At 38.2% G+C, this 23,133-nt stretch overlaps 2 protein-coding genes across 2 annotated transcripts in view; one reads left to right on the top strand and one right to left on the bottom strand.

The window, feature by feature from the left end:
• Nucleotides 1–297: 297 nt before the first annotated feature.
• LOC306822404 (somatomedin-B and thrombospondin type-1 domain-containing protein) lies at nt 298–6,748 on the top strand. Its single transcript, XM_079341416.1, has 5 exons — nt 298–2,061; nt 2,539–2,730; nt 4,323–4,401; nt 4,535–4,717; nt 5,517–6,748. The coding sequence occupies exons 1-5, from the start codon at nt 1,827–1,829 to the stop codon at nt 5,632–5,634; spliced, it is 807 nt and encodes a 268-aa protein (XP_079197542.1). The 5' UTR covers nt 298–1,826; the 3' UTR covers nt 5,635–6,748.
• Nucleotides 6,749–6,788: 40 nt separating this feature from the next.
• Nucleotides 6,789–23,133, bottom strand: part of kcnb1 (potassium voltage-gated channel, Shab-related subfamily, member 1) — a 34,427-nt gene continuing 18,082 nt past the window's right edge. Inside the window, exon 3 of the mRNA XM_079341405.1 lies at nt 6,789–12,549. Within this exon, the coding sequence (XP_079197531.1) occupies nt 10,660–12,549 (1,890 nt within the window). The 3' untranslated portion in view covers nt 6,789–10,659. The remainder of the gene's footprint in view (nt 12,550–23,133) is intronic.

The raw sequence follows: 23,133 nt of genomic DNA on the forward strand, positions 1-23,133 counted from the left end.
AAACATTGACAAACATTTTACTTTAGTTTTCAACATTTAGAGTGAAAAGTGTGTATTCACTTGTGCTTGTGAACACACTTTTCCAACTGGGCATAATATCTAAACCGTTACAAAAGAAACAAATAAAATAAATTGTCTGAAAGTCTAAATGTACCTCTTGAATCATTGTGTGAAGTAACTCTCCTCCAGCAACACACCTCCAAAACCCTATCCACCCACATTCGCTCAAAGATCAATACATTGAGCACACAGAATAACCCATTGTCAGCACCATTTAGAGCAGGTGGTTGAAAAAAAAAAGTCCTTTGATTGAATAGCAAAATGCCATGGTATGCATTGTAAGCAAGTTAATGTTAGCACACTGTTAACTGATAGCTTCACATTGAACATAAATTGACACAGAATGATCGATATCTAAACACACTTACCTAACATCTGAATAAGCAGCAAGTCTGTTATTCTTATTTTCTCCAGTTCTTGACTAAAACAACTTTAAATGCAAGACCGTCCCAAGACTGCAAATGTTGAGTAACAACAGCAGAGAATGGAGTTGTTATAACTGAACACTGGCATGCAGTGAGCTTAGATTGTTTGCCAGCACGTTTCCCTGTTGAATGTTTCTTAAGAATGATAGATTTTTACTGTTTCTGGATTGTTGTTTTTTTTTTTTTTTTTAGATTTTATTGAATGTGCTTAACATTTCAGCCACAATCCACATTCACAACTTGCAGTAGCTTGAAAAATACACTTTATCCTTACAGCTCTTTCATAACAAAACACTTGTTTTTAGAGAACTGCTTTATAATGTTTATTTTTATAACAAAACTGGATTATAAGGTTGATAAAATGATAAATGCACTGATGACCATTTACATTATTTTATCAGTAAAAGGTAAAATAGGTCAAAGTCTGTACATTACTCTTTGTAGACATAAACAAAGGCCACAGAGAGGGAAAGAAACCACAATCATTATGGTGATGCCTTTTTAATGTTTAAAATTATTCACATTTCTCTTGCTTGTTTTTTTTTTAGCTTCAACATTTTGAGCTGAAAAAGTTGGTTGGCCTCTTCTCTCTCTGTTCATATAACAGTCACTGGACACACACAGTGGAGGAATACTGGGAATCTTCGTTTAAGTGGAGGCCTACACTGTCCGAACGGTTGTTGTTCTTTTGCATGAATAACCTCGGCCATAGCAGTTTCATTAATCCACTCTTTCACATGTTGAGGCACACACAGGCCTGGGAAGCTGCCTGCTCCTCCAACTGAGCAGAAAGAGGGAGAAAGAGGGAGTGAGAGAATTAGATATGCTTTGCTGTTGTTTTGTATAGTGACACATTTTGACTTTTGATCGTTGTCTCCACATTTTTTTCATGAATGATTAGTGAAAATGTTGAAGACTGTGAAAATTGAACCGTAAAGATGAAAACCTTCTTTTATATTCTGTCTTTGTTTCTCTATACAGGCATTTTACAGTAAGATTCAACAAGAAATAAGTCCAAAATTAAGTTTATTACACCTCATCAGCTAGAATACTATGTTTGATACATCTGATAACTGCTTAATTGAAGGAAAAGCATTTTATCTTGACAGTGAAATCATTCCTTTACCTTTAGTGGTGAACTGTTCCTTTAAGAGATGCAGCGTTGACACATGGATCATTTCCGACCCAACGAGCAGTTTGACCTCACTGACCACAGCCTAGGGTTCATTATCATACTTCTGAGGACTTCAACAGTTCAGCATTTGTAAACACAAAGACTGTAAAGTAACTTTATACAGCTGAATTTATCTTGCTGGAGTGCATGAGGTCCAGTCCTTCGTGATGACAGTGTGCAGGAGCAGCAGCTCTGTCATTTGGCTTTTTCTCGCAGTGGTTTGCTCCCTGGTGGCTCCGGGTCAGTCAGGCTGTCGGGATGCTGGTCTGTGCTGCACCGGCCGGGACCCGTCCTGTGTCAGTAGAGGATGGAAGTCTGACCGCTCCTACGGTACCTGCTACTGCGACCAGGCCTGTGTGTCCACACTGGACTGCTGCCACGACTATGACACAGCATGCCCAGGCGAGTTTAAGTTTGAGTTCACAAAAACTTTGAGTTTGTGACGTTGTAAACTCCTGTCCTTTTCAATAGGTCTATAATTTGCTGAAAGTTAGCCATAGATTGTTACAGAAGTTTTGTTCAGAGTTTGTCACCCATGTGAAGAAAGGCATTATCTCATTGGCTTACTTCTGTAAAATAAATGGTAAATTGCCAGGAATGATATTGTAATTTTACTTCTTTTTCTTTTTTTCTTTTTTTTTTTAAAGATAGTAAAACTTATTCAACAGGAGGCCCCACTGATGTATTCCTGTCCTGACAACTTAATCTGTATCATTGATCCAGTGAAGCCTTTGCAACATTACATGCAAAGCACGTTACTGCTTTCTGAATTGAGTCTTGAGTTGTAGACCAATTAACATTATCAAGGGATTTATTTGGATGCAGATTCCCCCCCCCCCCCCCTCAGTTATTTGAGCTCTTTATCCCTCTCACCCTCAGCTGTGTCCTGTGTGGTGAGTGAATGGACGCAGTGGTCCGGATGTGCTGAGCCGTGCAAGGCCACAGTCCGCAGGAGGGTCAGGACCATCGTACAGGAACCGCGCAATGCAGGCCAACCCTGTCCCCACCTGGAGGAACATGCTGGCTGTGCAGAGTACTGGACTCACAAAGGACACTGCCATAACTCACTAGGTGAATCTAACTGGATCCTTCTACAGGCCATTGTGGTTCACATTGTTCAAGATCTGAGATAATTACTTTATATGTGATCCACTTATATATTACGTTTTAAGTGGACCACTTTAGATTAGAGGTTTATTGCTCGGACAAACTGTCACGTCCTGACCTATAGCTGTGACAAAGCATCCTATATCACCCATTCTTGAGAATTTGGACAAATAATGTCCCAGGCAAAGAAGCTTAAAAATATCACTTATGAACACGTTTAAAAAAAGAAAGAAATTATCTTCTTAAAATAAAACAAACAGGCAGGTTAATACTGAAAGTTAAACAATTTAAAACTTAAACTATATCAAATTGTGGCAAAAGCATTCAAAATCTTAAAACTATGATACCTACTGATACAATAGGTGATCACAAAGTCATCTACATTTAAGAAATCTTTTTTCATATGAACATTTTGACCTGTTAAAGTTGTGTCCCAGATTTTAGTCAACTCTGTCCGACATTTACAACATAAAATAATCTGTCATAAAAAGAGGTTTGCTAAAATTAAAAGGTCCTCTATCTTAATTCCCAGTTTCAAAATGCTGTTGGGGGAAATGCTGTTCAAACATCGTTAAGCTTTCTATTTTTTGAGAAATTCATTAAATGATATTGCTGTGTCTCAACTACACCAGGTCAGCTCCATCCTTTAAAATCAGAACTGAATAAGGTTTATGGTTTATTAATCTGTGTTTTGGTTAGCATTGAGAGAACACGAAACAAAATGGGAACTCACCACAGATATGATGTTGAATAAAAAAATATAACATTTTGTCAACTCTGTAAGACGTCAACAGACATTTCATCTGACAGGTGTGATGTAACAACATTTTCTTTATTAATTTAATACTTAATTTTTTGTAAGTTTATTTAATTATTTACCTCGATAAATTAATTTATACGTGACATTAAGTTATTTTGATACCATTACTAAATTAATGAATGCATAATTTAAAGTCTTTAAATAATGTCAACTTCTTAATTGATTTGTGACCTCTGTCAGGTATTTATTTGTTGAATGAAAAGAAACCAAACTTTTGAATTACACAAGTTATGAAATATTCTTGTTTTTAATCAAATTAAAAATAGTACATTCAACTTTTCTTTGATGTTTTATTTTGAAACATTGAAACTATTTGTTCGTCTGACAGAGTTTACAAAAGTCCTCAGCTGCAGAAAATGGTATTTTAGGAAAAATAAATCACTGGGAGGTTGGCCCATTATAGGGTTTAATAGCCAAGGCTTTGATCTTTTAAAATATAATTTCTCAGCATAAGCAAAGGGAAACATAAATGTAAACAGAAAAAAATTATTTTGTCCCATGGACCCATCCCATGGATGAACTGCCACCTTTTCTCTTTGTCATTAACAGATTGAATGACTGTCACTTATAAGATGATGCATTAAAAAAGAGATTACGATTAAGCAGCTTTTTGAACTTCAGTTCACTCCAGGAAATCATCAGAATTTTGATGGCATATACTGAACTCACATACTATATAACATACAATTTATGGTCACATGTAATGTTCTTATCATGGTTGTTGTTCTCTCTGCAGTCCCAGCTCTCATTACCAGCGGTGGCTATGGCAACGCCAGGAAGAAAAGAGACATCCCTGACAGCAGTGCCATTATAGGGTAACACATTCTTGAAGTGCAGAAACATGTCAGATCACAGCTATTTTGTCTTCCCTTTAGGTTTTTTTTAACTTCAGTCTCAGTTTGGTTTGTATATTTAATGGTTGACCATGTGTGTGTTTGTGTGAGACAGGTACTGTGTCCAGTTTCAGTTGACCACTCTGACGAAAGGGTGCCAGCAAAGTGTAGACCCGCACACACAGTGGATGCAGAACCTCAGGGAGGGGCACCGTGTGTGTGTTGAGTGCCAGCCGCCCGCTCTCGCTGCTGGACAGACACACTGTGCGGGAGATGGAGTGATAGAGGAAGAGAGCGGGTATATATCTGTTATATCACATATCACTGCTTGCTTTTTTTCACAGTTTAAAAAAAGATGTGAGAAAAACTATCCAAGTATCCTATAATAATCTACAAAATAAGCATACTACATATGAGTGTACATGTAATAAAATATTCTGTTGTGTTGAGAGATATAAAGTCATTTTTTGATTCTCCATAGCACTGGTTCCCAACCAGGGTCTGTAAGGAAAAAAAACAAGAAGCTCTGATCTAGAGATAATTCCCATATCTATGCTCTTAATACGAAGCTGTAGCATGTTTTACCTCTTTAAAACAGAACCAGGCTAGCTTTTTTCTTTTCTCAGTTTTTGCTAAACTAAGCTAAGCTAAACAGCTGCTCAAGGCAAATTGCATTTTTTCCGTTAACTGTTGTGTGCATCTCCTCCTTGAACTCATACAGTAGCCATAATGAGAATATCTTGCTTCTTTTTGTAACTGTTGAGCAGTCCATGTTTACAGGTGTCCCTTCATGCTGCCCTTTGGATTTTTGTGTGTTAATTATCAAAATCTTCGAGTACAGTGCCTCTAACCAAAACGTATTGTGTGCGTCTATGTTGTCAAACAAATGTGATGAATGCATGACATTCCCTATGAAACAATTGATTTGGAATATTGAGCTTACACTGTTTACATTCACATTTACACACAAGCGGCTACAAGCATTGTGTGTCTTGAATGTGAATAGTAACAGCATGGACTACCTCTAGATGGCAACATTGCATAATGCTTGGTTTTCAAAGAAATCCAACTCCTTCTTTCCTCCCTTCTTCTTGCAGGAGATGGTCTCTCCAGTGGCAGGCGGTGGGAAACCCTCGATGCAGGGGAGCGTGGAGGCGTGTGGGGAGGCTGGAGGCGTGCTCCTGTCCAACAGCCCACAGCTTCCTTTTCATCTAACCTCCTCCCTTCTGTAAGCCTCCCTCCTGCACATATTGACTCTGACACGAGTACAAAGAACAACCTGCCTGCATGGGTTCATAACAGCCAGAATTACAAACCTGTCCAGTTTAATGAGGCTGAATGTATGCTGAGGAGTCACAAACTCACGATACATCCAACCTATTGTCACACCGTACAACAAAAAAATCATTGGAATAATTTGCATTAAAAAAGCTGATAATAAAATGACAGCCAGAAATTCCTAAGCAAAATGTAAAGTGATCTGGTTTATTTAATTTTGGGTCATCCAAGGGAAATTTTGCTTTCATAAGAAATAGAAATATCTTGAGACATTGAGACACTTTTTTTTTACATGACAAGTACTGGCTCTACTGGTGTAAATCACAACCAGTCACAATGTCAAAGTTACAACATGCACTGAACAACAGAACAGTTATACAGAAACAATAGCATAGAAAGTCAACAGGTAAAAATGAGTTTGTTTTTTTGTTTGTTTGTTTTCTTTTTCTTTTTTTCTTTTTTTTTACAAAACAGACAGCCTCGGGACCTACAAACAACATTGTATAAGAGCTGGCTATAGGGTCGTTCAAATGTCTTTTTTCAATTTCCCTGGAAACAGTGTACTTTAGAAAGACTGATGGCTTAGGCAAGGTTGGGGTCAATTCCACTGAGAGCTTAAAACGTAGAAAAAATATAGTTTGTTACTAATTGGTACTAGTTTTAATTCATCTCATGCTATGATACTTGTACCTTTTATAGTATCTTGTGTGATGTGTAGTTATTCCATCTACGCATCCTGAATGGACCCCAACCCTATAATACAGTATTAGATTCAGAAATTGTGAAAGGGCTACTTGCTAATGCAGTTGTTCTCACTGGGTTTTGGAAACTACCACATTCTTCTTAAAGGGAGTTCTGTGGGGTTACACCAAAAATAAAATATACTTCAGCATCTTTGAGGATAAATTTTAACAGCCAGCACAACTATAAATTCTATTTTAGGTTTCAGCTATGTATTTACTGTACAGATGGGAGTCGTGTAGTACAAATGTTTTAGAATCTTTGCTCTTTAACTTGAATTGTATCAATAAAAGAGAAACATACAAAGCCACTTTGATTGCTGTTCTGCATGAAGCATGATGGTTTAGTCCTTTTGATTTACATCATGTCTGCTCTGTGTGATATGAAAACCTCTTTTTCACACATGTTTCTTTTAAATTGAAGATGGGGATGAGTTAGGTACCAAAACAAAAAAATAAATAAAGATGATTTGAACTCATAAAGTCTTTTTGTATTGTGGTAGATTTGTGTCACAGTACAAAAGTCCAGATATCAAATCTCAATTTTAAGCTTGATGTTTCTTTAACTTTACTGTATACTTACTTGTATAAGGATTGTTACACTTGTGTTACGTTTGGCTAATATTAGCCCATAGTAAATCTCAGTTTTAACAATAGTGCTTGCTGCCTACTCATGGATTATTGATTGTCATCTTTGCGGAGAGATATTTCAGTGAAAATGGTCCCTGACAACCATAATATATATTTAACTGAGAGTATACTTTGTGAGAGATTGTGTAAGCTATATGAACATTTTGATGTTGAATGATTCAACTTAATGATCTAGTTTTTAGAAATTGTACTAAACGGGCCGGACTGGACTTACAATGTTTTCTTCAAGTCTTTAGAAAATACATTGACATCTCTGTGGATATTTACTGTAGATATTACAGGGTAAAATATCTTAAAATGTTGGGCATGCATTAGCTTTGACTCTTCATGACATAAAGATATATATAAAATGAAACAAATCAGGAACTAACACTGGACTGCAGGCCTTTAAACCAACTGATTGTTCTATTTGACACTTACAATGTCTGATAATGAAAGGATGATAAAAACAAGGGATGGACAAAGCTAGCATGTTCCTTATACTCTCAATTTATAAACAGATCTTTGCCACTTATATGTCCTTCTGGGATATGAAGATTCACACAAGTTTATTGTGAGAAGAATGAATTAACGACTACAATCGGCCATTGAAAATAGGTATCTGAAAGAGAGTGCCCATCTGTAGCCTTATTGTTTGGAAGCAGCAGTAAATTATCAAAAGCTAGGATATGTTTTATTAATTCCAATAATTTCATTTTTGGATTTCATCAAACGGCTCTTAACTTTGATAACTTTGTATATGTTTCAAAATGCACGTCAGTGTGATGTTTTTCTATTAGTGCTGTAATTGTGCAACAGAGAAAAGGCATCAGAAATGTCTCTTGAATTCAGAATAGAAAGTACTGTTGTTGTTCCTAACGTATGGAGAAGCTGAGACGATGGTGCGGCTTAAAATTAACTTGTCAACAGCTCAAACCATCCATCTGTCTTATTATGTGTGCTAAAAAACATACATTAAATGTTCATTCTGTCCCTTTCCTTGCAGCTGCCTTTCAAACATTTAACACGTGCGAAAGTTATGTTTCCCCCAGATGTTTAGAGTTCCCTGCTGCAGGTAGAAATATGGAGCGCACAGAAGTAGGAGTTTCCTGACGTGCATACATTCATGAAACTGTTTAGTTTTCTCTATTTAGCTGCAGCCAAAATGCTCTAATGCCCTGGATTTGCAGCACACACATACAGTCACACACACGGTTCCCTCTGCCTCTCACAGTCATTGCTATTCCTTTCACACCTCTGTTCCTCTCACTATGGAACAGCAATATGAAATGGTTCAACTCTGGGATTAAAACAGAAAATGTAATCAGGGTTTGTGTGACTCTCAAACGTAAAAGCAAAAACAAAGTGTGCTGATAACCTATTGTTGACTCTCAAATTGAATTTATATTTTGTGAGGGAAAGCTTTGATAATTGAGCCAGTTGTCTTTGAGAATGTGTTTTGTTGGCAATGGCAGTGATGTTTTCTTCACTAGTAGAACATACCTGCTCTTGGATTACATAAAGGCAGTACAAACATGCTGTAGAATGTAAGCTCGAAAACGTCTTATTTGATTTAGAGGGCTTATGAATTCTTCATACGGATTCATCTTGTGTTAGCAAGGTTTTTATGGATGTTGATCTTGATATACAATCTAGTTTTCCTTTTCAAGTTTTCAAGGTATCATGACAAAGACCTTCAGGTGATATAACACTTAAGTCCTTCTATATTCTGCATTAAGCATTTGGTCAGTCTTGAAATGTGCTGTTTTAATGCTGGAACATGGATCTAAGTTGTTGTGTAAAACGGTTTTATCTGCTCTGCAGCAATGTAAACAGATAAAAGAGAATGCATCAATGTAATTGTACTGTTTATGGAATGCTACAGAGATTTTAAAACATACAACAGAACAATGTACAAGCTCTTACACAGTATTCATAAATATGCACAGTGAGGAGTGGCTCTGCTAACTCGTGACTACTGTGCATACCTGTCACTTTATGGGTCCATGCCAGTTTGTGTGTGTGTTCTATATGTGTTTAACTTATGTTACATGCGACTAGACCTTCACACTCAAATGAACAAATGGTTGCTTAGCTGCTGCCAGCCTCTGAGAAAAGCTGCTGTCTCCATGGAAACTAAGTGTATACTGTATATGAAGCCTGAAGATGGTCTCCCGTACCTGCATGAATCTTAAGTGGGAGTGTGTGTGCTCATGCATGGGTTAAATTTGGGCATTTACAACTAAATTGTGGTAAATCTGACCTAGTTATGTATATCCAGTTTTGTGCCAGTTTGTTTTGACATTAAAGAAAAAGAACAAAGATGGAAAACGTTGCAGCTTTCAGTACCAAATACATGCATATTCTCATATTGTGAGTGTTATCTCTTTGGCTGCTTTAATGTTGGTTAAATGAGAACCAATGAATGCTGAGATCTGCTACCAAACTTGTGTTTTTTGTGTGTTATAATTTGTGTTAAATGTAAATATACGAGAGAATACTTAAAGTTTAATTTTTAGTGTCTCATGTTTATGTACGTTGATTTGTTGGTTGTATGCATGCTTTATAAATGCACCCTTAATGCAGCAATCCAGTTTGTAATCTGGCTGTTGTATAAGCCCATATCAAAAAATCTTGGTCCCCTACCGTCCTTTATAAAATGATACTGAGGTGCTAAGACAATATTCAATGATAGATTTTAAAGTGTCAACCATTCTCACCATTACATGATAACATAAGGAATAACACAATACTTTTGAAGAACATTCATTGTAATAGGTAATGTGCTGGATCCCCACTATAATTGCAGCCTCTGTGCCACAACATTGGCCCTTTTGCAGGATCTTTACATGAGATTATGACACAGCAGACTAGCAAATCACACATTTCTAGCTTTCTTTTTTCAATAGAAAAATAAATAAGGTGTGACAATCTCAAGAATGGGGAATACATGAATTAACATTTGTTCATCCATCAACATTCACACTAACTAACATACATGCACACATAAACTTTGATGCAGGCATGCACACTCCTGCAAATGTTAATGACTAAGGCCAGTTTGGGGAATGGAGGGCACAAGTAGCTTATAGGCTTCTATAGGTCCTCTCCTATATCTCCAGGACTACAAAATGAACTGGGATTCTGTAATAGGATAGTGGGTAGCTGGGAAATGTTTCCCTGGAGAATATAGAGATAACCACTAGCTGATACAACCATCATTGAGATGTGTTAAACCTTTTATAACCACAACTTTTTACTGATCATGGTGATCTCTGAGCCAACAGATTTGCTGGGTGTGCTTTTTTGTATTGTGAGTATATAGTACAGCCTGTAGGAATTAGATGAAAGAGGGGCAGTGACATTCTCCAATTTATAGTGTTTTTCTCCCAGAGTATTCAGTCATGTTCATCCTGAGCTTGGTGCCTGATGGCATGCTCAGGTAAGTTGTAACTTGATTTGTTTCCTACAGACTCTTTGTCTATTCTGCTTCCTTTTGTCTGCAGCCTACTGAGTGTGTTTAGTACATATGCTATCTCCATCACAAACCTTCTGGACCCTGCTTCCTGTTTATGTCGGCTTCATTTTAACCTCAGAGGCCTTTATCCAAAGTATTTTGACGTCCTCTCTCAGCCTTTGGCCTACGCGCCACCTCCGACCCTACGTGATTCTCATGAGCCACTCCGCGAACCCCTTCAATGGGGAACAGGCAATTCTGGCCCAACATTTTTTGGGCTGCTTCTAAATGGTTGATCCCTTTCTGGTAATTGATGTTGATGCTTCGTTTTGGACTTGAACCAGCCAAAAGACGCTCTGAGGGACTGGTGTCAGCGACATCGCGAAGATGCTCATCGTCATCTGTATCGGCGTCTATATATTTACTGATGGAGGAGTCGTGGAAAGTAAAGACAGTTGGGGCTAGGGAAGCGCTTTCTGGAGATTTTGGTGGTGTTCTGCTGCTGGCAGTGGTGTAGATAGAGACTTCAGGGCTTAACAGAGAGTGATCTGACAGGACTGAGCTGTCTGACAGTGGGGACAAGCCTGACTCCCCTTCACTACGATAGCTCACTTTGGGGACAAGACTTTTTGAGGAGTTGCCAGAAAAGAAGAATTTCCGTGCATTTTCAGTGTATGAAGGCTTTGCAACAGGCAAAGGATTCAGCATGCGGTCATGCTCCCCTGTGGTTTGCCGTCCTGTTTTTGTAGATAACCGGTTGCTTTCCTGAGCACCATGGTCCATTGCAGGACTATGGGTGAAGCGTGGGTTCTCCTGGAAGTCTGTTGCACAGCTGATGTAGCTGTCAATGCTAGACAAGCTTTTCATGTCCCCTACCCCTTCTCGGGTTCCTAACACAGGTGCTCCATGATCTTGAATGGCTCCAAGCTCTATTTCATCCCTGTTTTTGCCAAGTCTGGAGCCCCTGTCTTTAGCATTGAGATTTGGTTGGGATTGTGTCTTAGCCATCTGGTTGTACATCTCCTCTAGCTTCTGAACATTAAGCCTCTGGGGACTGGTAGGTCGGGCCTTACTAGGAGAGCCTAACTCCTGGGCATTGAAGGATCGGTTTGAGCTCGTCTCTGATGCTGTCCCCTTTGGGGTCCATTTCCAATGACTTGGGGAGAGGTGGTTGTCATTAGGCCTTTCACTCTTCTCTACTACTACATCCACCAATTCTGCACTACGAGCAAATGCTTCTTTCAAGTTCATGGAAACAATGCTACCATTTCTCTTTGCCCTCTCCAGGGCTTCCCTTCTTTTAAGTGCTTTTTCCTGCCTCTTTTGCTCCTTGTAGAATTCCGAAAAGTTATTTACAATTATAGGAATAGGTAGAGCAATCACCAGTACTCCAGCTATGCAGCATAAACCTCCTACTATCTTTCCCAGAAGAGTTTTTGGGTAGATGTCTCCATAGCCTACTGTTGTCATCGTAATAGTTGCCCACCAGAAAGAAGCAGGGATGCTTTTGAACTTTGTGTCCTCCTCATCTTTCTCTGCAAAGAACACTAGACTGGAGAAGATCATGATGCCCATGGCTAAGAAAAGAATGAGCAGGCCCAGCTCATTGTAACTCCTCCTGAGAGTGAAGCCCAAAGACTGAAGACCTGTGGAGTGACGGGCCAGTTTAAGAATACGGAGAATACGCATAATTCTAAAAATCTGAACTACCCGCCGAACATTCTGAAATTGTAGCACACTCTTGTTAGATTCTGTCAAGAAGATGGTGACGTAATATGGCAGGATGGCCAACAGGTCAATGACATTCAGAGGACCTTTGAAGAATTTCCATTTGTTTGGTGAGGAGAGGAAACGAAGCAGGTACTCCATGGTGAACCAGGCAATACATACTGCTTCCACATGTGCCAGTTGTGGATTGTCTGTGGACTGGCCGAACTCATCTGTGTCCTGAAGCTCTGGAAGGGTGTTCAGGGACAAGGCAATGGTAGATAGCACAATGAAGAGTATAGAGATGATGGCCAGGATCTGAAAAACACATTTAATAAAAAGATGTGAGTAAAGACAGAAGGAGACTTTAATATATCAGTTGACATCTTATAAATCACAAAGTTTCCTAATAATCAGAAAATTACAACCATAGCTGGGCACGTCTTCATCCGTTAACCATTAATTGCCTGCATCAATTTTAAAGTAATTTTAAACCTAGTTGTCAATTTGAAATTTTTTTTATCAAAACCTCTGACTTTAGAGCCAATATGACCATCTCTGGTACTGGAGATACATTGCCCCTTTATTTAAAATATTTTTTTGCCATTTAAAAGGAAAACAAACAGTCTTACCAACTGTATAAAATTTATTGCAAGAAGCAGTTTTAAAACAAAAGAAATGATCTACCAAACACAAATTTGATGTTGTTTACGGAATAATAGTTTGCAGTTCCATTTTTGATTAACTGTGCGCATCTCGGATTGCAACCTAAACTGAATAGAATAAATGCATATCCTGGGCAATGTGGTTTGATTGCAGTATGAAGATGTTGTCTATAAGAATTGCAATAAACTTGAAATCTAATCAGCTCCTTAATAAATGCTGAAGTGTGTGATTGCTGAGAGCAAATGGATTGGAATGACTTTGGGCACCTTATTTATTCATGACCCACTTATCAGGCTTGTCCACATGAGTGAGTTTGCTTGAGTGGAAGATAATGTTTAGTTACCAAAAAAGCAAAGCCCAACCCCCAGGCAGAAGCTACTTATAGTACACTTTCTCCAATGTCTTCAATTGTCATTTAAGTGTATGAAATTTGTTCATAAGAAGACAATAACTGTGTTGTGTATCAAAGCTTATCACATTGTATTGTATCACATTTTATCATACTGTATCTTATCCTATTTTATGTGTCATAAGTGTCATTTGTGTCCAGGGTATGCCCCTACCAAAATGACAGTGCGTTCAATATTGCCCAATTCACATTATACACTACAGAATACTGGGAAGTCTGTCAGAAAACAGCACCCTGACAAACAAACAACAGCCAACAACCCTACTTATACACCAGCAGCCAAAAAGCAAGTAAGCACTGGTAGACTACACATTTTTTAAGCACCATGTAACATATCCCAGCTTCAACACCAGCACTCACACACAAAAAATCACAGCGCTGACTTGCAGTACACTTTTCTTGTAGTTTGAAATAATTTGAAAATGGAAAAAATATTGCAAAATAATACATGGCAACTCCATTCTCTTGCTACGTTCGACCAAAATTATACATGCACTACTAAACACGTAGTACACACAGTAATGTGTGTAAACAGACTACAGTACTCTGCAGAGCAAATGATGCAGGGATTCCCTACACAATCGTCGAGAGGAAATTAAAACAGCAGCAGCAGAAATGGGGCATTAGAAAGGGTTGTTGGATGGTTACAGACAGGGAGGGTCCTTGACAACAGCCAAAGTCTGATCCACTCCTAAGAGTAAAGGTGATGGCTAAAGAGGCAACCCTATCTACAGCCAATCAGAGTAGGAGGACACTGTTGCCATAGCGTCACGGCAGATGGGAATAATGACCCCATCTGTTTATTTTCTCCCCTCTGTACTCCCCTCCTCGTGCTCTGGAGAGAATCTATTTAAATCAAACACTTTAAGAGGAGAAAGAGGTTCTGGGACCATAGAGTGAAGGTGGAGCTGACAAGTGCTTCACAGGGATGGAGAGGCTAAGGTGTTGTGAGGAATTTAAAATTGCTGAAGGAGAAAATCATTTCTTTAAAGCGTGTAGTACGCCTTACTAGTTGTGTGAGGCTCTAAAAACAACATCTTAACCTTTTTATGAAAGCTTGGAAAAAAATATTTAGAATTTTCCTACAGCTGCAATTTACCTCAGACATCATACTCCAAATGAGAGGTTCACATGTGAGCAAAATGTAGTACCTCTGTATTGCAGGTTACATATGATGTATCTGACAATCTTTACTTCAAGACTTTTGGATTAATGGGTAAATTAAATGAAATTTGATTGTGAAAATGTGGAGGGACATTAAGCCATAAAATAAAAATCTTAATAGAAATTGGGTTAATTGCAATGAGTCAGAATAAAGGTGGAGACATGCTGCTATGAAATACAAACAAATCTTGAATCAGTAAATAGAGGGGAAAGGGATCCCTGATGAAGGCACAGCCTCTGCTGTGTAACATGATGGTTATGAGGTTGAATTCCACGAAGAAACCCTGAACTTCTTCCTGAACTTGCTCTCATCTCTACACACTCTCTCACCTGCCTGGCTTATCTTTATATCTTAATAGCATAGGTTGTATAGTGTCACAGGTACTAATTTCATCAAATGATTGCTTTGCAAAGCTAAGATAAACCTTTCAGTGCACTTGAAGGAAACCAAAAATAAACACATATCCATGAAAAGGTTGAATGGAGCCCCAGACAAGATTACAGTGGCATCAATGCAATTATAGTCTATTTATAGACTCTTAGCGGACACAAAAGCGTACCTAACAACAGAAAAAGATGTTAATGGCTGCCACACCCAAAACATTGTCCTTTTTGTCATGCAAGATAGCTGTGATGAATAGGCTATTATTACAACTAGATTACATCGACATGAAAATGAGAGTGACTCCTAGTGAATGCTTCTCGTGGCCTACTAAAGGGTTGACAAGATGAAGGGAGGGATATTTATAACTGGAGGAGAAAAGACAACATGTCTGGTAGAGATGGGGAGTGAAGAAAGCTAAAGAGAGAGAGAGAGAGGGAGCAGACTGACAGGAAATCCCACTATGTCTCTAAACAAAGCCAGATCACACTGGTTTTGTGTCTTTCATGGCACATCCTCTCCACAGACATAATAGTCTGCATAGATTCAGGACAAGGTGCCACTAGCCTTCATTACACTGTTTCAAAAGATATCTGGGACAGCATTGGTGTGAATGACAACGTAATAAAACCAGCAGAACACAAATGTCTCTTTTGGCATGATTGGCCCAGAGGGATGAGCATATCTCAATGTCAAGTGATTTTGAAGAAACTATATATATATATATATATATATATATATATATATATATATATATATATATATATATATATATACACACACCAAAAGGATATCTGCTCTCCAGTGGATTGTTCACTTGGTGCTCGGAAATAAAAATGTTCATGCTGGGTGTCTGAAATATTCTTACTATTTCTTTTGTCGACAGTCTGTTAGCAACACTTGACAGGTGTCATGTTAACCCTTGTTCACCACTAAATCTTGAATTAAAGCCTTTGGCTCTTTAGTAACTTAATGTGAAACTATGTTCAGCAGCTAAATTTGTCTGCAGTATCTTTACATTAAGTATGAAAGATACCTTTTTTTCCTGGATAAATTTTTTTTGAGCAGTGACTCAATATAACACAAGGATCAGTGAAAAGGTTTAAATCCTCTGTTGAACTGCAAGGTGACACAGGTTTCTTAGATTCATCACACAACCACACACAAGCATAGATAGGGGATAAATGCTTACCATAATATTTCAAAGTATAATACAGGAAGTGCAGAAGATTCATGAAGTAAACAAATGTCAATGCCAATGTCAAGTTTGCTTTAGCTAATGACAGCCACAGAATGTTTTTCTGTGAGTTTTGCCTTTTGTACACAGACAAACTGTTTAAGGTAACTGAAAATACCTGACAACATCTTTTGGAGGACTCCTTCAAGGGTGAAGATTTTCAGAAACGAGTCCTGGGCTTGTAACGTCACACTGTGCTCAGGTTTAACACCATTGTGTGATTCTGTCATTTTTGTTTACATGATATAAGTGCAATGGCAGGCCAAAACATGTGCTGGTGTTAGCGTTTCTAACTGGACTTTTTTTTTTTACAAGCATACACATACAGTACATACACGGTTGCTCTCCCATTATGTTACCATATGTTGACAAGCAGAAGTGACTGAATAAAAACTTTGGAAATGAAATGGGCATTGTAAAGAAATATTGAAAATGTTGGCATGTCAAGGCCATCGTTAATGACTTGGCACAGTATGAAAGCCGTAAAAGTGCGTTTTGCGTTTTTCATGTGGACAAAGATGTTTTTGAGAACTAAGTGTGTTGATAAATTAACACCTGTGTCTGGAAAAGACCTAAATCAGTAGCAACAAAAAAAAACTCTTGGTGATTTAAGTTGTAGGTGTCATGGAACTTTACAAAGTTTTTTTTTTTTTTTTTTATTTAGCCAGCCCTATTGAGGTGCAGCTCAGGTGAGTGTTATCACACTGTATTAAGTTTGGTGCCATCCCAAGTGACAGGCGAGGAAGTCCCAGACTCCCAGTGCTCCAGCTGGCACCTTTCTCATTAGCAGCAACAGGAGCAACATACTCACTGCTGTGCTACAACAGTGGAATCTCCTGTTTCTGTGAGTCCCAACTCTGTTACCTGTTAGCTTTGCCAGCAGTCACTAGGGAAACACATTCCACTGACTAATAGGCACACACAATACTTTTAATCTTCGGTCTGAGACTGAATTGAAAATATTTCAATCGTTATCTTCAAATAAGTAAGTGTGGGTCTTTTTTTAATCACTAAGATCGCAAGACTTTCTTTCTCATCATCCCTTGAGCCACATGTAATGCCACAGGGATATCATGCTACACTCCTCCAGCCTCAACTGCCAGCCACTGTCACCATGACAACCCCCTTAAAGCTCGACAGGAGGTGGCTACGTGGACCTGGTTGTGAAAAGCCAGTCTGACATAGTCTCCTTCCCTTACCCTCTCCCTTCCTCCCTCCCTCTCTGCTTCCTTCTGTCCCTGATTTGTACCTTTTCAAAGCTCACCAAGCTTTGAACTATCTGTACTGCTACAGTCTCTGATCTTTCCTCCTGTATTAGATTACTATTTGCATTTGAGATTGTTGTTTGCTGTGCCTTCTTTAGCTGCATGATATTCTATGAGCAATCAATTTCCAAAATGTTTAACCCTTTGTCAAAAGTATTAAATCCCAAAGCTTGGGTGTCAGCATTTTAACTGTCATAAGATGTGATTGCATAAAAAAGCATTTTATAACCCCAGTAATGATCTTCATTGTAATGCAGATGTCAATGTAATGTGATTGATCACACGCAGGGTTGTTCACATGAGCATTAAAATATACGGAAACATTCACACCCCTGATTCTGAATGTAGAAGGGCTCTGCCTCTCTGCCTGTGAACGAGATGGGGTTTCCATGGAGACGGGAGGAGACTGTGTCTTCCACATTTCCCCTCAGCGTGATAGCTTGAAACACACATGCACACACATACACACCCACACAAACACACACACACACACACTCCCCCCCCCCCCCCCCCACACACACACACAGTTCAGACTACAGTGGCTCAGCGTAGTCTCCCCACCCTCCATTACTTGTGCTTGTAAGTTTGAGCAGCAGTGGCTCATTTATCTTAACCTCCGACATCTTGCAGGGATGAATAAGTTGTATCTTGTGGCTCCTCGGGGGAGTTCTGCTTTCTACACAAATGCACCGGCCAGTTGGTTCAAACTTGTGACCTTTCATAATGGCTTCCCTTCCCTAACATGAAGGCATGTGTCTTATTAAAATACTGCAACTCCATCATACATTTTACAGTTAAAGTCATAATTCATCTATACATGAGTAAACACAATCTGAAAATTCATAAGGGTGATCAATTTGTGCCTTGCAGTCAACAGTGTTTACTCCAAATAGTCTCAATAAATGTGCAACTCTGTAAGAAATTCAATTTTTCTAACATTGCATAAACTGATAAGATTACTCAGATGAAATTTGAAAATATCTGCCAGCTGCTTTTTGCTAACTTCTCTTATTCAATAGGGATACGATATGATACAAAAAGGGTAGGACATGAAACAAACAATAAGATACGCTTCCTTATCCCTACATTTGTGTTGAGTTCCAGTGCTGCACACATATAACTCCCTTCACAGTAACATTGACAAAAAACAAATAAACAATATAACATTTATTTTGGGGTTATACAGAAGTCTGTATAAATTATAATTAGGAGCAAACTTTTGTCCAACTCTAACACAAAGTGCACCACAACCCCTTTCACCCTAACCCTAAACAACTGAGGCAATTTATGCCTAGACCATCCATCTCCTGAATGAATCCCACCTCATATCCTCTCCCTCTCAATTATTCATGCATTTCAGATGAAGAAGAGAATCCAGACTCTGCATCTATATTTAAACTCTGGCTGGTCCGTGGTAGCAGTATAAATAGAAGCAGTATAGGGTCTGGTCTGGCACACCAAAGTCGGCTGTTATTATCAGGATTTTCTAACCTGGAGTACGCTGCATTTAAAAGGATTGCAAGGATATGAAAGACAGCTTAGTCAGTGTTGTGTGCAGGCATTTTTATATAAGGAAATTCAACAGAACAGATAGAGTGGTGGGTTTCTGCTGTCCATTTAAAGTAAAAAAAAAAAAAAAAAAAGGAAAACATCCCACCTTACCCTAAGAAATGATGAACAGTTACAAATTGACAAAAAAAAATCACAACAGATATGCATTGTGCTTTACTGTATATTGGTAATACAAGACAAATACAAAGGCGATTGTTCAGGTATATGCTTCTATGTTGTCTAATAATTAACGTTCGATGCAGTTTACACTGTCCTGCAGTCCATGCTGGTTAATTTATTACAGAGTCACATTAAAGTCTGCAGACATCAGCACGAGAGGGAAATGTAAACACGAGAGAAGCATTGATCTGGATGGAATACTATTCACACACACACACACACCCACACACACACACACACACACACACACACACACACACACACACACACACACACACTCATCAGTGATGCTTAAATAGGAGGCAGCTGTAAGTCTCAGCATCACAGAAAATGACAGTTGCCATGGTGAAAGTAACTGTGAACTTTTAAACTTTTTGGTGATGGCGGGGAAAGGGAAAGAAAAGAGGGAGCATAACTACATTTAAAACGAGAGACAAAGACTTCAGTGGCATTCATGTGCTTTGAATACATTCTACTAACAGAGCAGGAGCAATACAAAGCAAAATTACTACTAATCCTGTACGCCAACACATGCTTACTGCAGATACTCTATCAGAGTGACATTACACATTAAGTCAAAATGTCATGGTTTATGAGAGCTCAGATCACTGGCTATTCAGTGTCAGTGCTGCTAATCCCTTTGAGTTACTGAGACTAATACAGTATAAAACCTTGTAGGTTTGGTGATTAAACAGCCTTTTGCATTTTGTTGGTTTTTTTTTACTTAACAATCCTCTGTGATATTGATTTTGCAATAGCCATCCTACCACTACTGATCACGTTATTGAAAAACACGCATGAGAATATACCCCAGCACTCAACACGAATGAGCACAATATAGATGAACAGTGTAACTTAATTACTGCAGCATGTTACAGAGGCCCCGGGCTGTACTTATGTTAATAAATGTGCAATGAGAAAAAAGTCACTAAGCCCCACCCCTTAGCTACTGTTGCTATGCTAGTCAAGCTTTCCCACCACACTTTTCAATACTGTTCATGTTATAGTACAGGATTGGAGGTGGTATATTGTATTAATTTAGACAACATCATTTTTTTAAATAATAAGAAAAACCGTAGGAAAAATCTGAAAAACAAAATTGATAAATCATTCATAAAATGTTGTGTAACAGTTGATGCAAGCATTCAACCCCTTCCTGGCTTATATTACATTAGCTGACATTAGTGTTAGCTTGTTAATAGGTTTATTTCTTTTTTCTTCCAGGTTAACTTTATGTAACTGCTAACATAATGTAAGTGAGGAAATTGTGCTTTTCTTGTATCATGTGACACTATCCAGAATATTAACCTTCAGCCATTTCCCTGCTAAGGGATTTTTATTAAGTAAGTGGCTGGATGGTAACATTAGCTGGTTCCAAACTAAAACTAATGAGTAATAGTGTTTTTCATTCATTATCATAAAATGTTCAGATTTTGAAATACTTATAACCTGGAGCAAAGCCGTAAAGCATAGCAACAGCATTTCAGATTCCCACCTTACGCATGACATCAGAGGAAGAGGGCCACTGTGGCCACTGTGCATATAGTCCATTTCATTGTCCCATAGCACTGTTTACCAAGATATCCTAACAGAGGCCTGTTTCAGAAAGCAGGTTCAACAAAACGTCAGTCTAACCCCTGAACTCTCACCTTCCGAAAAAGCCGATTTGAGTAACTCAGTCAACTCAGAGTTCACTCGGGGTTTAGCTTGTGGGTTTAGCAACAGGTGAAGTCCTCTTGAACTAGAAATTCTCATGTGGACATACAATCCATGAGTTCTTTGAGAAGAAAATGAGAACCGCTGCAGTGGCAAAGGACAGAAAAGTGTGAGAAAGAATTGCTGCTTGAGTCAGCGCTTAAGTATGAAAGTAGTCTATTCGTTTAATATAATCTCACAATAATAGTACAGGTCAGAACTGGTGGAATAGTGTTGAACTTAAAGTTTATTTTATCTAAAAAAAACCAACTTGAATTTCCCTCAGTATCAATAAAGTATCTATCTATCTATCTATCTATCTATCTATCTATCTATCTATCTATCTATCTATCTATCTATCTATCTATCTATCTATCTATCTATCTATCTATCTATCTATCTATCTATCTATCTATCTATCTATCTATCTATCCATCCATCCATCCATCCATCCATCCATCTATCCATCTATCCATCTATCCATCTATCCATCTATCCATCCATCCATCCATCCATCCATCCATCTATCTTTTCATTTAGGTGTAATCCAGCAGGAGACGAGAGGACTTGGAAGCCGCTTAAAATGAAATATAAAACTAAACTTGTGGTGGTACCTCAATTTAATTCTATTTGACATTTTTAACAAAGTCCATTTTATTCAATGGCTAGAACAAGTGTATTTTCTTTATCCCCAACATGATACGTGTTTCAAACACATACATGTCCTCTGACATACTGTATGTTCTTTTCAGTTAATTTATTAGGACCTATTCAATTAACATCTCTCGATGTAAATGTAGCTCCCTGACAAATAATGCAGTCCCTTCATCTCAAGGCTCCTTGACTTAAGAGCATGCCATGTTCGACAAACAGTAGGCTTTTAAATATTATGTCTAACAGATTATACAAAACAACCTGGATTTTTATAAAGACAAATTATGAATGTCCTCTAACGTGTGTGATACAAACTGTATTAATGACTGAGTAAATTAAACAGTGTTTCTGGCTCTGTGAGAGGGAGGAGACAGAGATACTGTAAATTCAGAGTTCACAGAAGAGAGCCTGCTGCCAACCAGGTTAGGTCCATAGACTCAGTTACCATAGTAACTGACTCGGAGTTAATCTTCTTTCTTACACATTAACAAACAAAAATAGCACTGATATTGTTTCCTATTTCCAACATTGCACTTTATTTTCATCAACACAAGAGATAAGGTTATCGGGACTAATTAATTCAGAAAGTTATCTCAAAAAGCATGTAAGCCAGACAAAGCTGTTAATGCTTCTAGGACTCTGCTTTCAGCGCCAACATTGGGTTGCTCCCCATCCCTTAAAATACGAAATCGTATGGCACCCAATGGTGTCAAATCATATACCTTAAACATTTCCTGAGACTGATACTGTAAATGCAGCTTTTTAATCTATCTTTGACGGGAGTGCCATTCATTGGACGTCATGTTCCTTCACAATCTTTATGAATCATGAGTCTCCCCGCCAGCTCCGATCAGCTTGAGAGGAACAGTAAGTTAATATGCTCACAGTTTAAGCTTGTAACCTAAAATACACCTTGGTACAATGATTGCTAAAATAACTCATGAAACTGTTACCTTGAAAACCACATTTACTTGCTAGTCTAGTTACTAACGCTATGACAGCTTATCAATCTTTCAGAGATGGCACATAGCAAACAATCAGACTGAACTGGTGTGTTATTTATGATCAATAACAAAACATTAAAAAGGTAAAAAAAAAAAATAAATGTGAGTGCAGGTAGAGTGTGTATGCCGCCTATATTGTGTGCTGTAACCTGAGTGAAAGTGCTCATCAAGGTGAAAGGCTTCTCGCTCCAGTAGTCAAGAGCTCTCTCTTCACTCCCCACCCAATCTGCTGTGGGCTTGATGAAGATTTCTCCTTCACCTTGGTGGATTCTATTTCTGCCTACAGCTTTCACACTTTCCTCAAAGTCAACTTCACCTTGATTCCTCATGACCTGCAAGAAGGAGTAAAATCTAGTATTGGGGAGCATTGCAGAAGCTACAAGTGGAGCAGCGTCTGGACTTGAGAATAATTATACCTAGAGCTCATTATTCTTTGCAGACATACAAATGTTGAAGAACTGATATGTTTCAGTAATTCATTGTTTTTGTTTGTTTTACAAATAAATTGTAAAGGGGAATAAAAGTGCTACAACAAATCACATACATCTGTTCTGGAAATGTAATACTGCGTCTCGATAAACACTTAAGATTTATTGCTAAGACAACATTTTTAGCTAAATAAATTACACAAAATACTGGAGATTTTTTTCTGGTGGGTAACTTGTTTAACATGAATACTTTTTGATATAATATAC

The sequence above is a fragment of the Symphodus melops genome (assembly GCF_947650265.1).
Source record: "Symphodus melops genome assembly, chromosome: 4".
In the NCBI taxonomy this organism is placed as follows: Eukaryota; Metazoa; Chordata; class Actinopteri; order Labriformes; family Labridae; genus Symphodus; species Symphodus melops.

Bases quoted from the DNA above. Each gene is read 5' to 3' on its own strand.
- LOC306822404 (XM_079341416.1), top strand. From the start codon at position 1,827: ATGACAGTGTGCAGGAGCAGCAGCTCTGTCATTTGGCTTTTTCTCGCA. The intron at 4,402-4,534 runs GTAACACATTCT...TGTGTGAGACAG, and splicing joins GACAGCAGTGCCATTATAGG to GTACTGTGTCCAGTTTCAGT. The intron at 4,718-5,516 runs GTATATATCTGT...TTCTTCTTGCAG, and splicing joins GTGATAGAGGAAGAGAGCGG to GAGATGGTCTCTCCAGTGGC.